This window comes from Hemibagrus wyckioides, linkage group LG02 (genome assembly GCF_019097595.1).
Source record: "Hemibagrus wyckioides isolate EC202008001 linkage group LG02, SWU_Hwy_1.0, whole genome shotgun sequence".
NCBI lineage: Eukaryota > Metazoa > Chordata > Actinopteri > Siluriformes > Bagridae > Hemibagrus > Hemibagrus wyckioides.
In genome coordinates this window covers 17,610,989-17,628,093 of record NC_080711.1, presented here as the reverse complement: position 1 = coordinate 17,628,093, position 17,105 = coordinate 17,610,989, and the positions used below count along the sequence as shown (strand labels likewise).

General features: G+C 41.9%; 1 protein-coding gene across 3 annotated transcripts in view; it reads right to left on the bottom strand.

The window, feature by feature from the left end:
- Nucleotides 1–17,105, bottom strand: part of tnrc6c1 (trinucleotide repeat containing adaptor 6C1) — a 60,198-nt gene that overhangs the window by 19,990 nt on the left and 23,103 nt on the right. For 2 of the 3 annotated variants that reach the window (XM_058406281.1, XM_058406297.1), the window contains one exon: nt 7,931–8,236. In XM_058406281.1, coding sequence (XP_058262264.1) covers nt 7,931–8,236 — 306 coding nt within the window. Of the gene's footprint in view, nt 1–308; nt 592–7,930; nt 8,237–17,105 lie in introns of those variants that run through there. The other variant, XM_058406288.1, reaches the window with a different exon arrangement.

Below are 17,105 nucleotides of genomic sequence, written 5' to 3'. Positions count from 1 at the left end.
AAGCACCATCCTTTTGAAGAGTCACTGCGTAGCAAAGGACGCCATTTTATCAAGCCTGAAACATAGCCAAAACAGCCCGGAGCTGTCGTCAACATATCAGTACCGCTCAGGAGCTTGTTCAACAAAGAACACTTATGCCCTGTGTAAAAACCGCCTTCTGTGGCTTTGCGCTTTATTTGTAGTCATCAGGATAGTGCGAGACCAAAATAAACAGAAGCAGTGCTGCACTGAGAGGAGAGTGGAAGAGAGCGGAAGAGAAATGTTCTGTCGTCTAGAGGGGGTGGGGAAATGACGAAGTGGAAAAGTACCTGAAGAGAGGAGCCTCCCGACCATCGTCCCATGGGCTTTAGGTTGTGTGCAGAACGTCAGGCATTCCTGCTACGATATGTCTCCTACAATATGTCTTCCAAGGCTCACTCCTGAACCGCTGCCAAGAAACTGCGGCACAGCGTGCAAGCGACCGCCCCGTTCATCCCACACTGCATAGACAGGATCCGACCCTGCTCTCTCACTCCAGCCTTATTTATATATCTCTATGCTCCTGAAGCGGAGAGCAGCCTCGTGCTTGTGCTTGCGTGCAGGGAGTGCACCCCGGGTGAAGGTTAAAACAGGGAGTGCTTTCCAGCGTGCACTCACATGGGAGTGGAAAACAGAGCAGAGATTTCTTTTCCTCCCATTGTTCAGGGCTCATTTTACGCTTGTAAATCGTGACAAAATGGTGAACTGAGACCACTTGGGCTGCAATTAGCATATCCCATTTGGAGATCCCGCAATAGCAGCACAAAGACAAAAGCAGTACAGCGTTCAGTCTATAGGCTGAACTGGACACACACACACATGGTCTATTGCTCACTGTTACCATGCTTGTGTAAAATGATCTGCTTTGTGTTAAAAAGAAAAAGAGGATAATACTGTAACACTCAAGATCTGATGAAGGCTTCCTGTACCCACCCCCACCTTTAAAAGGAAAGAGAAACACTCCAACGCCAAATAGGAAACAGGCTGACATGGATGCAGGCAGGTGGCCAAGAGCTAAATGTCTTTGCAGTGTGCATGCACTGAGAAGACGTGGGGGAGGAAATAGTGTGTGTGCATGAGAGAGAGCGAGAGAGAGAGAGAGCACGAGAGAGAGAGAGAGAGAGAGAGAGAGAGAGAGAGAGAGAGAGCACGAGAGCGAGAGTGAGAGAGAGAGAGAGAGAGAGCGCGAGAGAGAGAGCGAGAGAGAGAACGAGAGAGCGAGAGCGCGCGTGAGAGAAAGAGATTATAGGGGGAGAGCAAGATGACCAAGTGATAAAAGAACACCAACTTTTTGTCAAAAAGGATGGTGTCATTTACAAAATGCAAAATGCCTGATACATTTCATTACAGTCCCTGGTCCATTGATTACATTCACAGAGACCATACTTTTTACTTACTCCAAAAATAATGTCAGCTCTCTTTGGGCAAACATATAATGATGTAATTAAGCATTACTAATTAAGTCAGGAGTATATTGCTAGGGTGTGATATATAGGTCAGAAATAGGTCAGTAAAAAAGAGGGGGAATGTTTTATGAAGAAATAGAATAATATGTTGAAAGCAATAGGCTTATTATATTCTTTTTTGCTTATATACAAACTACTGGAGCAGCAAAGACACAGATTTGTTAGAATGATTGTTTAAACAATAAAGATCTCTGAACATTTACTCTTGGATTTAGGCTGAAGGTTCACCAGTGAAGACTGTCAAAAAGGATAAGTCAACATAAAGATCAGAGAGCTATTCATCTACAGGAGAAAAACAAGACATTTTGAAACTGAGCAAAGAGCAAAAATCAATCAGAGCCATTGCACAAACAGCAGGCATAGCCAATACAACAATTTGGAATTCCCTGACAAAGCAAGAAACTGGTATGCTCAGAAACAAATACAGAATGGAACGGCTTAGAAAAATAACTGCTTCCAATGGCAAACATTGTTGTTTTTGGGTTTTCGTTCACAGCTCTCACAATCACCAACAACCTCCACAAGACAGAGGTGATGGTATCACAATCCACCATTCGAAGACATTGAAAGCAGAAATATAGAGACTATCAAGACTTCAACCACTCATCAAAAAACAAAGAACCAGACTGTAAACTGCAGTGAAATACAGAGATGAGCCTCAGGAGCTTTGGAACCAAGATGAACCTCTACCAAAGTGATGAGAAAGAAATCATCTGCTCATGATCCAAAACATACAAGCTCATCAGTGAAGCATGGTGGAGGTAGTGCCATGGCTTGGGTTTGCATGGCTGCTTCTGAAACATTCTCACGAATCTTTATTGATGATGTAAACTCATGACAGTAGCAGGAGCAGAATGAACACAGACTGGTTTACAGAGAAATGCATTTAAATTGATTGGGAGAACATCATGATGCAGCAAGACACTGAACCAAAACCCACTGCCAACACAACAGAACTTTATCACGGTGAAAAAATGGAGGGTTTTAGACTGGCCAAGTCAATCAAGTAGACCATAATCCAACTGAGCTGCATTACACACCCTGAAGAGGAGAAACAACAACAGACAGAGGCTGGGGTAAAAGCATAAAAAAAAAAGAACCCAACACATTGATGCCAGTGAGTCATAACCTTAACGCAGTTATCACAAGCACAGGATTATGCAACCAAATGTTAAGTGTTATTAACTTCAAGACTCATCCATTCCTATACTTTTGCTTGCCTAAAAATCGGGTAGTGTAATATAAAAGGTTTTGTGTTTTTCAAGATAGTTTTGAAGGCGAATGTAGATCTAACTATCCAAAAAAAAAAGTCATAATTTTCATAATGAGGTCTTGGAAGCGAACCAGTTATCAATTGCTAATTAATGCATAACAGAAAGAAAGCATTATATGCTGAAACAGACAAAATAAGCCAGCTTTCCATCCATGTGAATAGGAATACTTTAGATAAGTGAACCTTTTCTGTTGTTAGTCCACATTCACCTGTTTCCATAAGATATAAATATAGGGTTATACATGTACAAAATCCCTTTTACCATGTTAACCAAGAACCAAAGACCTTTCACTCCAAGAAAGACTGGTGACTTGACCTGCAATAATGCCCATGAGTGAACACTTCTCTGCATGGTTTTCTGCAATGAAACTGTTAACTTTCATAACAAACTTGGGCTTGTTGGATTTGTTACAAGATAGTGGGATCAACTTGCAAAATGCAGCACCTGAACAGTGAAAAATCTGAATATTTCTGAAAGGAAGGAAACGCACACCTTAAACCCATTGTAAAATGTGGTTTATGATCATTGAGGCTTCACTGGTCTTTTATCGCACTTAGTCCAGATTTCATGTGAAGATCAAGTGCTACCAGGGGCTGTAATTTTGATATCGGCATTATAGATATATAATATTGTGTTGGTTCCCTTTTTCCCTGACCCGTCCTACACTATGTATTCTGATACCTTTCTATCAGAACCAGCATTAACTTCTTCAGCAATTTTAAACAGCAGCTCGTCTGTTGGATCGGATCAAAACAGACTAGCCTTCGCTCCCCATGTGCATCAATGAGCCTTGGCCGCCCATGACCCTGTCGCCGGTTCAACCCTGTCCCTTTCTTGGAACACTTTTGATAGATACTGACCACTGCAGATCGGGAACGTCCCACAAGAGCTGCAGTTTTGGAGATGCTCTGATCCAGTCGCCTAGCTGTTACAATTTGGCCCTTGTCAAACTCGCTCAAATCCTTACGCTTGTCCATTTTTCCTGCTTCTAACACATCAACTTTGACGACAAAATGTTCACTTGCTGCCTAATACATCCCACCCACTAACAGGTGCCATGATGAGGAGATCATCAGTGTTATTCACTTCACCTGTCACTGGTCATAATGTTATGCCTGATTGGTGTATATATACACATAGTTGCTCAATAAATGTTGGTTTAAACATTTATTTAGATCTGTACAAGGGCCATGTGTGATTTAGCTACATTTATTGTGGGTGTTTTTCTTTATATACAAAATTATATTTTTGCTTATTTTTCTTAACAAATGCAATATACATCATTCTTACAGTAGAAAAAAAAAAATTGTCTAAAATTCCTAATATTCTAATTCTTGGAGATAATGAGAGACTGGAAATTGGTATTCAAAATTATTTTTTGCTGAGTTCGGGAACCAAAAAAGAGAAAGCAAAGGGTCATTCATATTATTAATATTGTTTTGATAAGTCTGCAGTGGGGATAACGAGGTCTTCCTCATGGACTCTGGTGAGAACCAGTGCCTGGTCCTGTTAGTTAGTCTTGCATAGGGCAGACCCTCAGACTGACGGCAGACTCTATAGCAGCATTTATTGGCCGAGGACCGGCCAAGAGAGCATCTGACTGACATGTAAAGCAACCAATCACAGTTCTTGTTGTTTAGAGTCATGTTTAGGGGCATGGAAAAGTATAAAGTAAAGTATAGTAAGACAAAAACAGACCACAACCGTAGATCTTTCATTTAAATTAAGTAGTCTGAAATTCACATCGTTTGAATTTCCAGCATATAGCTGATTTACATAAGAGCTCATTGTCATGGTTCTAGACATGATGGCTTCCTTCTTCTATGAGGAAAGTAGAGTCGCACTGTTTAAAAACACGACACACACATCTCCTGTAAATCCTGTAGAATCCATGACAACTTTTAAACTCCTGAAGTGTTTCCAATTTTGTGTGGCATATACATCAGACAATGAGTCAACGGCTTGTGGGCGTGACGTCTAAAGCTGAGACTACCTGCCAGACGACTAGACCTCAGGTCACATGTCCCAGCACAGCAGTACACACTCCATATCAGCTCTACTAACACTCAAGAACAACTGTGCTATACAATGTTCAATATCAACATATCAAAAGCAAAAAGTGTGATTTGACAGATTATATTAGACTGGCTTTTGTTTTTATAATTCAATTTCACACAGAATATGAATGAATAAATCCTTTTAACATCCAGGGGGTAAAATAAGATCATGGCTGAGGTGAATTAACTGTGTTAATCTGAAATGTCCAAAAAGGCCTTGTGTGATGCTGGATAAGGAGGCGAAAATCCCTTGAGAACGGTATGTTACCACCTGCTCCACTCAGAGCATGTCCACACACACACACACACACACACAGAACAATAGAAGCACTGTGCAAATGTGTTGAGGGAGCTGTGCTGACGGCCGTGTGTGATGGTTACACAGAGGCTTGTAGGAAGGAGGCAACAAGGGGGTTGGTAAGTAAGTGGGAGACTTATGCAACCACAGTTTAGTAGCACACTCGCTTCATTCCTTCAGCACAGGACGTGACGCACATCAGCCTGCGCTCTAGCCAGATCCAACAGCTGACAGTAGAGGACGACACACACACAGACACACTGATTTTTGGATAAACACAGCCTATTTGGTCTCAAAAACTCATGTTAACTTTACCTTTAATTAGAATCTGGGGGAAAAAAAACTTAGAAATGTTGGAATAACAGACTGCCTGCTACTCAGAAATGATGAGAGGGCAGCTCCACTATGTGTGTGTTACAGTAACCAGTGCAATCAAGTGTAGCTTTTTATGAAAGCTACACTGGGAGTAAATGCTGCAAACTGGCTTATAATAAGCCCACAACCCTAGGCGCTACACCAGGCCATGGGGCAACGGTGCAACAGGCACACAGAGCAGTGTACGCTACCAAAATTATTACTATTTTGTGCTTCGGCCATTGAATTTTTTGATCGTAAAAAACAAAGATGAAGAGGAGGTCTTGAGACTCATGACAAATAATATGTAATGAAAATTTAAAAAAAAAAGATGGTGAGCGTGATGACTGTGCTGAAGCATTTCAGACTTTCCACACAGGATGACAGACGAGTGATTTGTAATCTTGCTTCACGATTAAAAACTTGACAACATGGCATTCTGCTGCTTAATCTGCAGAATATACCAAAAAAAGAAAAGAAGCAAAAAGGTCCCAGCTAGCACACTGAAAAAAATCTGTTGCCACGCTGTTGGTTTTTTTTTAAGATAACAATACTAAAGCATAAAGTATAACTTTTCTCTAAACCCTGGTGTTCTTTATTTATCTTATATAGCATGTGGGAATAAAAATTACCTTCATAATAATATCTGTCCTACAGAACAGATTGAATGAATCAATAATCATTTTTTTCTACGTTCTTTTTAGATTGAAAAACAAAAAAACCTCTGCCAAATCCAAAATGACCCATACTGGCATTTCCATGTGCTAAGGACTTGAAAGGAATGAGGCAAAGAACATGAAGACACGAGAGAAAGTGAAAGCTTTTCCTGAATACAGGATGCTGCCAGCTTTGGTTAGAGCTGTGGCTACTCCAGAGTTTTCTGGTGAAAATGCTTGCTCATGGAAATAAAGGAGCCTCTGTCATGAAGGTGGGTTTCGATTTGTTAAGTAACATGCAGTGGAGCCACAGTTTGTTGCACATGCAGATTTCAAGGAGACAGAATGAGTGACGTGGGCAGAGGAAATCAAATCAGACCTGGACTGGTTTCTCTCTGAATCACTGCTTTCCTTCGAGAGAAAACCTTTTGGTTGTGTGGGGGTAGAAAGTGCAGAGGAGGAGGAAAATGAGCACAGGAATGAAAGGAGAGTGCGCTGTTGGCAAGCAGGGTAAGGGACCACTTTATTATCAAAGCCTCAGCTTGCCTATTTACTAACTCACAGGTTGTCCCTTTCACATGCACACCACAGGAACCAATCAAAATCCAGTCCTGGGCAGGGGATCGACTCTTTCGCCTCGAAATAAGGTTTAGACGAGCCCGGGTCAATCAAAAGCGGCCCACATCTCAGTTGTGCACGCATACCGTAAGCAATGAGTCACTGCAGCTCACTAAGCTGGGCCGCTGCCATTTTCTCTGCAGCCGAACAGTCGCTCGCAAACCGAAAGGACATATCCGTACACACGCCTTCCAAACACAGGAAGCAACTCTCTTCACTCTCCTGGCTTAGCGTTAGAAACTAGAGCAAAGCAAACCAGTATTCGTAAGCAGCCGTATGTACGCGTGGGCAGACTCCACACAAGTAAACATGATGAAAGCGCCAGGATACACAATATGGAAAACATATTTGGATTATATAAGGTAACGTTAAGTGTGGATATTAGATATGGGTGAGTAATTAGTGCAAACTGGACTGCGTGGTTGCCAGAGCCATGGCTGGGATGCAGGAAGATTCAACATCATAATCTAGCTAAAGAGCTTGTTCAGTTACCCATCAAGAAGTTTAAATTCAGGCGCTGCAAGTTCAACGGCAACAAAACATCAGTAAATAGAGATGATGAGTGGAGTCAGAGTAAGCAGGAGGAGCAGATTAGCATCCAGACTGACAGTTCTGCATCAACAGGCAAGCAGTTGAGGTGGTCTATCAATACAGTCGTCAAGAGCATCACGAGGAAAAACGTCCAACTCATTAAAGCTGGGATTCGTGCTACTCTTTTTTTTCAAATCCCACAACCTGCTGCTACTGGCATTTGGTAGGAACTAGCAATGTTGATTAGCTCGAACAGATGCTAGATAATGTTTCTGGAATCAGGACTATGATAAGTACGGAAAGTGTTGACTAAACTGCACAGATCACTGTAGCTGTAAAGCTAGCACAACATGCAGTGGCATTTCAGCATTTCAACTGAAGGAAAATTAAGACACTAGCCAAAAACCTTTTAATCACCAAAGGGACTACCAGGAAAGGATGAGGATTCTCCTTCTGCTCTGATGTTACCCCTTCCCAAGGCTCAATAATAGCTTATTTTCCAGTCTTGTCTTTGTAGCATACATAAGCAGAACATGAAAACAGGCAGCACATGAAGGACTGGCAAACTAATCAACTTCTGATTTATTTACCCCGGAAAGCATTTGATCTTAATCTGCCTTTTAAAATGATGGTTTATTGTACTGGACCAGTTGCTGACCTGGGTGTGACTGGCTGGGGAAGGACTGCACAGTTGGGCTGCTTGAGGATGGCAGCACAACAGCGAGGCTCCCAGCAGGCAGAGGTTGTCCTCTCTTCAGTAGCTGCTTGTGCTCGTGCTGGCGGAAACGTGGTGGCACCTCTCGTGGTGGGTAGCGCTGTACTGTTGACTGCGGTTGCTGCTGGGTGCTGGAGGACACACGCTTGCCATTGGCACCACTGCTGCTGGCCGAGGGCACAGAGGGGTTGGTAGTGCTGGGGTTAGCAGAGGGAAGAGGGGCAGGGCTGGGCTTGGCAGAGTCTGGCACTGTGAACAAAGACGAGAGAGGATAGTGATAATTTGGTTAAAATCGAAGCGCAAAGGAGTCAGTTCAAGAATCAGGGGAGACGCAGGAGACAGAAGTGGAGTTGAGACAGAAGACTGGGCTTCAATTTGGTGAAAATTTGGTTCGGCTGTTGCTTTTGGTCTTCACTTGGGGAATCCTACAGAAACCTCAGAATACACACATTTGTATGCCAAAAGCCACAACCCAAAAATATCACTTGATCTAAAAATGAATATTAATAAGGTGCATGAAATAACTAAAGCTCCTGCTTTAGTTTTTCTTTATAGCTATATCTGTGTATGTAGTTGGCTGCTGCCCGAGGGTGTATAGATCCTAAACATGTCAATGAGACCACTGTTATGAGAGGAAACAAATCCATGTCAAATTGTGGGAACGTGAAAAGATTTTGAAAAGGTGATCAGAAATTCACTTAGAATTACACAGGCTTCAATGAAACAAAATACAGCGTTTAATGCCTGTGTTGCTAATTTTACACATATCCACGCATACAGCAGCAAATGGAAATAACATAGTATACAAGGAAATTCTGCTTTGTTTCCTTTCTGTCCAGAGACTGATTAGTGGCCATTTTCCATCTCGATTTCCAAATTTTACAACCAACAAAACAAATAACGAGCCAATTCTTTCTTTTTTTTTTTGCCAGATTCTTATCAAGATTTTTTATATATTATAAAGTTTTTTAAATCAATGTTTATGTCTAAACCTAAACTTTGTGCTGCATTTCTGCCGAGTGTGGAGCAGTTTATTAACAGAAATCAGTTTTGGTAAAGCCTGCGTTCACTGCAGCCAACATGTTGTGCGTTCGGAGATGCTTTTCAGCTCACCACTGCTGGATAATAGAATGTCTGACCTATTTGTGCTCCTCTCTTGCAGGGTTTCGACCTGAATTGCCCTAGCCTTCCTATCAGCTCAAACCAATCTGCTTTGTCCTTCTCTGATGTTTAGCATAAACTTAAAGATCTGACTCTGGATATTTTTTTTTGCACTATAAAATCTCAGGGGATCATCAGTATCTGAAATACTCAAACCAGCTTGGCACCAAGAACCATGGCATGATCAAAGTCTATGAGAAGCTGTGCTGTCAGGGTGGGAGGGCTGGTAAACTTCCTCCACAGGGCCACTGTGAGTCACTGAGCAATGTGTTACCATGCTCTGTGATGCTGCATGGAGTAGCAGACCGAGAAGAGCTTCACATGACGTGTTGGTTGATTTTACATGAGTAGGGAGAGTTAGTTAGTGGCTAAGGATTGACCGAAGACTGGGCTGAAACTGGGTAGATGTGAACATTAAGCACAAGTTTATCTGCATTATTTTATGCATTGCACTGATTGGCTGATCGGGTCACCGCGATTGTGATGTGAATGATTAAATTTTAACAGCATTCATAATAAAGTGGAGAGGCATGAATAGTGCCGAGAGGAATTTTGCTTCTCTGAGATGTATCACGGGTATTTCCTGGTAATATTCCTCTACTCACACACTACAGCGGCAGCATCAGAGACAGATAAAGGTAGTGGGAACTTTAGTTTTTAACTTCACTGGTGTGAATGATGCTTACTTAACAGTCCAACAACATAAGCTGTTCAGATGGAAGTGGTATCAAACACAAAGCCCTCAAGCCTCATTTCATTTGGACTTGTAAGAAAAAAAAAACCTACTACACACTATCCAGAATTCATAGCAGAGCCACAGCACAGCGGTAGTTACGGTAAATCACCATATATACACACACTCTGGTTTCTATTAAGGCTGGACAGTAGTCTGAAATGCAGGGTATCAGAGCATCAGCACCTGAGCTCGAAGTACGTCACACGATTCAGTGTGTTGTTGGCATCGGTGAAAACTCAAGAGTTTAAGTAAATGATAATTCTTTCTGATTTGTACAAATAAAATGGTAAGTGTGATGTGCAGGTGGACTCGTTTTTTAGCCGAATCATTTAGGACACAATTCACTGTCGAAGCATGGTTTTATGCTTTACTGCCTTTATTATATTCTTAAATCTTGGTATTTGTGAAAAGTTATTTTTTTAAAAAAATTGGTAAAAATAAATGCAAGCCACATGTGACACAAGCTAAAGTGAGGATGTATCACAGTCACAATCGCTATGTACAGCAACGACATCGGAGTCGGCTGGTTCGGTCCTGAGGCGGTGATGCTGGCCGCTTATTAATTCCAGTTCAGTCCGACTGCCACGAGCAAGAGGAGAAGCAGCAGGGGGAGGAGAGTCCTCCTGCACACATAATTTCTCTCTCTCTCTCTCACACACCCCCCTACCCTCTTTCCATCTCTCTCTCTCTCTCTCTCTCTCTCACACACACACACCCCTCCCCTCTTTCCCCCTCTCTCTATCTGTCGCACCCTCTCACACACACACAACGCCTTTCCACTCTACCTCTCATTATTTCCCTTCCCCCTCCCTCTCTCACTCGATCTCTTACTCCCCCTCTATCCCCCTATCTCTCTCCCTCCCTCTCTCTCTTGCTTGCTCTCCATCCCCCATATCTATCTCTCTCTCTTCCCTATCGCTCTCTCTCCAGCATTCTGCATGTCTGAGCAGTTCTTTTGTTCCTGTTGACTATAGATTAAGAGACAGGAATCAGAAGACGTCCTCGGATGGACTGATCGGCTGTACGTCTAATGGATCCCTCGGTTTTTAGAATTCCGATTCTGCGTGTCGGTCCAATGAACTGACCGATTCAACCTTCCTACTAGGAGCCTTCGAGAAGCTTGCATGTGCCCAGCCAATGACGGAGCAGCGTTAGCAAGGGGAGGTTCAAGGAGAGAAGGAGGGAGTCAGAAATCTGAGGGAGAGTGTGCTAAACTGGCTATAGACACACACACACACACACACACACACACACACACAGCAAATCCCCCACCAACTCTGCTATTATTAGATCCAAGTCAATAGAAATGCTTTAATTACTCTCCACTGCTGTGGATTATTTTTAAGCACAGTTTCAGTGATGAATAGGTTCATATCTCTAACTGCTGCCATCGAAAGAGTGAATGGAAATGTGAGAGGGAGGAGTGAGATCATGAGGTCTGCTGTGCTCCACACACTTCGAACGGTAGACACACACACACAGGCATGCATACACACAGGCACACACACAGCTGAAAGCACAGCAGCAAAAAAGCCTAACAAAAATGCTGAAGTCTCGAGTGAGGGTCATCACCTGCGAGACTGCGGTCTGTATCTACAGACGTAGCAAAGAATTTTAAGTGGATTGAAGCAGTCTGTAGTTCAACAACTACCACGAAATTGCCTTTATGGCGTTATTTTCATGACAGCAAGAAAAAGATCATTTTATTTCTCCTCTCTGGTGTGTGTTAACAAACTGACAACACGGCTCTGGGGGAAGAAAAAAAAGTCAAGAGAAACAGCTGAAGAGAAGTACGAGTCAGTTCTGCTCAGAGACGTCGTCAAAAACCGGTCGAAGTGATGAGTGAAGTGTGAAACAAACAAAGAAACAAAATAACCACGTGTTATTCATGCTGTAGTCACCATTCTGTGATGTTGTTTTCAAGACAAGAGGAAAAAAACGTGTGAGGGTAAAAAAATACGTCCCCCAAAGGCCCAGTGCCTCAGCTTAAACGAGCACCGAATTCCCAACAAATTAAAGAGCACTTCATCTGAGCTTCACACTGATCTGAGGCCTGGGGCTATGCTACACTACACTACACTCTCCTCACAGCAAGCAGAGCAGCCGAGAGCCACAACATTTACACGACCCCTATACAACAAATTAGTCTTAAAAAAAGGACTGCTGATTAGCTACAGAAATCTGTTTTCCAAACACACACCGTAACAAGAACAGGAGATAAATGAAGTCCATGTCTAACTGCATTCGAACATATTAGTAATGCGAACTATTTTTACCAGTGTGAAGTGTCAGTGTGTGTGTGTACACATGTTCCTTGGGGTGCCACTTAACACGAAACTCTTCTGAAGCCTTGTGCATCCCGAGGTCCCACAACCTTCCTGTTGCTATGGAGATGCAAGCAACCTTACACTTTTTTTTCTCTCTTCCTCAGTGCACAAACCTCCCATAGATCAGAGCAGATCATCAGCCTCTTACTCCCAACACAAACACATCGCCAGCACGTTCTTTTCATCTTTGTTTCCATAACACTGAAATATTTAAGCAGCCAGAGTGCAGCAAAATGCGTAAAAGTGATGTTTTGCATAAAAGTGGTGAAGAAAAACACAGAGCTCTGTGAAATAGTAATGCATGATTTCTGTCATAGTAAGGAATAAAAAGGCTAGTAAATTCATCACGTGTGCTGAGTGAGCTGCTTGATGTAAATTAACGATATAAATAAATTATATAAATATATGATATAAATTATAAATTTTAGACAAAAAGTAAAATTAGCAACAATGCCATGGCTTTGGAATGGCAGAAAAAAATTCCAGTGAATCCTGAGAGAGAGAGAGAGAGAGAGAGAGAGAGAGAGAGACAGACAGACAGACAGACAGACAGACAGAGAGAGAGAGAGAGAGAGAGAGAGAGAGAGAGAGAGAGAGAGAGCGAGAGAGACAGAGACAGACAGAGAGAGAGAGACAGAGAGAGAGAGAGAGAGAGAGAGACAGAGACAGAGACAGACAGAGAGAGGATTCATACTTTCTTGGTTGAATAAATGACTCAGATTGGTCTACTGCTTTTGCTGAGATTCTGCAGCATGGAGCCAATGAACACTGCACTATCCCACGATGCAATGGGACTGGCACGGTGATGGAGGAATAAAATGTTGTTTCATGTGCTTAAGTTGCAATGAGCAAATTATTGAGATTAAACAAGAAAAAATACGTATTTTGGGGGGAAAAAATTATGACAATGTAGGTCACATGTCCGGATTGTGTTCACACTACACACACAATAAATGTAGCTAAATCACACATGGCCCTTGTACAGATCTAAATAAATGTTTAAACCAACATTTATTGAGCAACTATGTGTATATATACACCAATCAGGCATAACACATTCTGACCACTGAGAGGTGAAGTGAATAACACTGATTATCTCCTCATCATGGCACCTGTTAGTGGGTGGGATATATTAGGCAGCAAGTGAACATTTTGTCCTCAAAGTTGATGTGTTAGAAGCAGGAAAAATGGACAAGCGTAAGGATTTGAGTGAGTTTGACAAGGGCCAAATAGTGATGGCTAGATGACTGGATCAGAGCATCTCCAAACCTGCAAGTGCTGTGGGGTATTCCCGGTCTGCAGTGATCAGTATCTACCAAAAGTGGTCCATGGAAGGAACAGTGGTGAACTGGCGACAGGGTCATGGGCAGCCAAGGATCATTAATGCCCATGGGGACCCCTGTGTCCTGCCATCCATGTGGATGTTGCTTTGTGCCACCTACCTAAGCATTGTTACAGACCATGTACACCCTTTCATGAAAACAGTATTCCCTGATGGCTGTGGTCTCTTTCAGCAGGATAATGCACTGTGCCACAAAGCAAAAATGGTTCAGGAATGGTTTGATGAGCATGACTTTGAGGTGTTGACTTGGCCTCCAAATTCAATTCAATTTATTTGTATAGAGCCTTTTACAATGGACATGGTCTCAAAGCAGCTTTACAAAATAAGAGAAACAGAGAAAGGAGAAAAAAAAATTATTGAATTAAATTATTAAACTATTTTATCCCTAATGAACAAGCCTACAGCAATAGTGGTGAGGAAAAACTCCCTGAGATGATATGAGGAAGAAACCTTGAGAGGAACCAGGCTCAGAAGGGAACCTCATCCTCATTTGGGTGATACTGGACAGTAAATAATGTAAATGTGACTAATTAATGTACTTTCTACAACAGCAATCAAGGGCCCATGAGGAACTTTCAGGTCAATGTAGTTTCTGAGTTCATTATAGACACTATAATACAATTCCTTGCTGTCACAAGCTGACAAATCTGTGACAGTGTGACAAAATTCCCCAGATCTCAGTCCAATCAAGCATCTGTGGGACAAAATCCAATCCATGGAGGCCACACCTTGCAACTTACGGGACTTAAAGGATCTGCTGCTAAAATCTTGGTGCGAGATACCACAGCACACCTTCAGGGATCTAGTGGAGTCCATGCCTCGAAGGGTCAGGGCTGTTTTGGCAGCAAAAGGGGGACCACTACAATATTAGGCAGGTGGTCTTAATGCCTGATCAGTGTTTAGTGACCAGTGTGCAGTGTATAAGCAGCCGAGCAGTAGCTACTGTCCCAGTGGGGCTCAAATCCTGGGCAGGGAAGCATACCGCCACTGAGGGTTTCACCCTACTGTTTTAGCCCCAAGGGTTAAAACAGTAGGGTGAGGTATTAGGGCTCGAAATTAAATATCTGGTGACCCTCAACATGGAGCAGCTGAAAGACAACAACAACAACTCGCTAAAAAAAGAACTAAAATAACTAAATTAAATACTAAATTAAATTAATTAATTAATTAGAAATATCAGTGCTGTAGCATTTTAGTGTAAATCTACTAATCTTGCCAAATCATGCATCATGGCTTTACAGAACTGCTTGAAATCACTTGGCTGTAATGGACAGACTCATCATCAGACTCACTGTCGGAGAAAAACACAGGAGGAGAATCATCCAGGTACAAATTACACAACTAAAGCTCCAACAGTGAATAACTACTCTAGTGAGCACAGAGAGAAATGTGTAAAAAAATTTAGATTTATGCGCACGGATGGTGAAGAGACCAAACCCGTGGCCGTGTGCGTGATATCTGATGCAGCTTTCTAATGAACAGGGTTTTTTTAAAGACTTTTGGAAACAAAGCGTGAAATCCTGTCTGTAAGGCCAAACGAGGCGAGGCGGTGTCGATTAAAACAGCAATTAAAAGCTGTAAATGAGTAAAACAAATATTTTCAATCACATCCAGGGGCAGTTAAGGCAAATCATTCAGGCTGAAGCGGTGAGGATAATGAAGGAAAAGGAAGTGGGGAAATGTACAGATAAGAAAACGTACTTTTTTCTCTGAGTGAATAATGGTAGTGCAAACTGGAAATGTGCATTCTGTGTGTGTGTTTAAAAATTCACACCAAACGCAAATCCTTTCCAAACCCTTTTTATAGCTCGTCATTATCACCGTCAAGACGCGCCTGAGAGCCAGCGCTTCCATTTCTTCCCTCTTTTTATTGTTTGTCTTTAACCTCAGAGCGCTGAGCAGAAGTCTGAGGATCTTAATTAGCCAAGCTTAAATAACGCAGCTGTATTTAAAGCCTGTTTTTCTCGGAGGCATGCGAACGAGAGAGAGAGAGAGATGAAAGAGGAGATGAAAAGGCTCTGAGCTCCGTTACGCCGGGACCGACTCGATAAACGAGAAGCCGGAGCGAGCGGGGATGAGCCTCGTGGGATGGCTCTAAGAGACTCTCGCTGCGGCCGTCTGCAATTAACACGACGCCGTTCCGTACTCGAAACGCTCGATGATAGGAGAGTGCAATTAGGTCAATTTTACCCCTATTTGCTTTTTCAAATAAAAAAAAAAAACCCCACAAGATTTGAAGAGTTAGAAAATACTGCAGTAATAAATCAGACTGCAAGAGTTTTATTATTATTATTAATTATTAATATTGGCGGATGGTGTTCATAAACAAATGAAAAAAATATATATATAATGATATTTTCTGTAAGGAGACAGACTTTTTGTAAGAAGAAGAGAGAGATAGTGAGGGAAAGAGGGTCTTTAGCTGCTATAACCTAAATTATATAAGGAACTTTTCTTCTGATTAAAAAAAAGGCAAATGGAATGAAACACTATCTGGATCTGCTGCTTGGAGAAAATAATCGCAGAAATGCTTGATTTTTGCACTGATTATTTTCCTGGACTTGCACACAGCCTTTTTTGTGCTACGACACATCCTTCTGTTACAGAAGTCAGAATTCCAGGAGTTAGGATTCAACCTAGAGATTTAAACATTCTAATCAGTCCTAATCATGTGAAACTCAATGCAGAAGAGAGGTTCTATGGTATTAGACTGGACCACATCTTACACCGAAGTGCAGCGTAGCTTTCAGGAAAATCCCACTTCATTAGGTATACTGTTTTTAACTCTGCTTATCAGAACTGCAGTCACTTTATTCCAGCTTTCTATCTGTGACGGAGTTAAAACTCAGCTGTAGTCACTTGTTTTGTTCAGGAAATAAGCGAGGACTGTGAAGTATTTGCACTTCTACTTCTAAAACCGTTTGCTCTGTATGGAAACTTTTACTCGTACTTTTGATATTACTGTGTCTGTTAACTGACTTGATACCAACAGCAGCAGAGCTCCAACTTTCACTGTAATGCAGAGCTACACAATAACAACTTGCATTGTATTCTATTCCATTGCATTCTGTTTCTATTCCATGAAATTCTAATCCATTCCAATCAATTCTGTTTCTATCCCATTGTATTCCATTCGCTCCCATTTCCATTCCATGCGATTCCGTTTCCATTTCATTCCTATTTCTATTCTCGTCCATTTTTATTCCATTCTGCTTCTATTCCATTCTGTCCCATATTCCGAGCAAATAGCTCAATGAAGCAGCGACTTTATGTCCATCAACTCATCTGACCGCATGAATCTGGAATACCAGAAAAAAGAGCAAAATTCCCAATGTCTGTGAGATCAGAATTTTTCCTCTTTAATGGACTATTTCAATTGCAGCGACTGTGTTTAAGGATACAGAATAGTGGAAGAGGAAAACAATCCCCTACGATTGTGCTGCAAATTAACAACAGTCCACAAACACGCTTCAAAAGTAATTAACAGAGCAGGAAACAATCTGCTCAGTTACTAAAATTAACTTGGAAAAAAAAAAAAAAAAATCCCCGTCT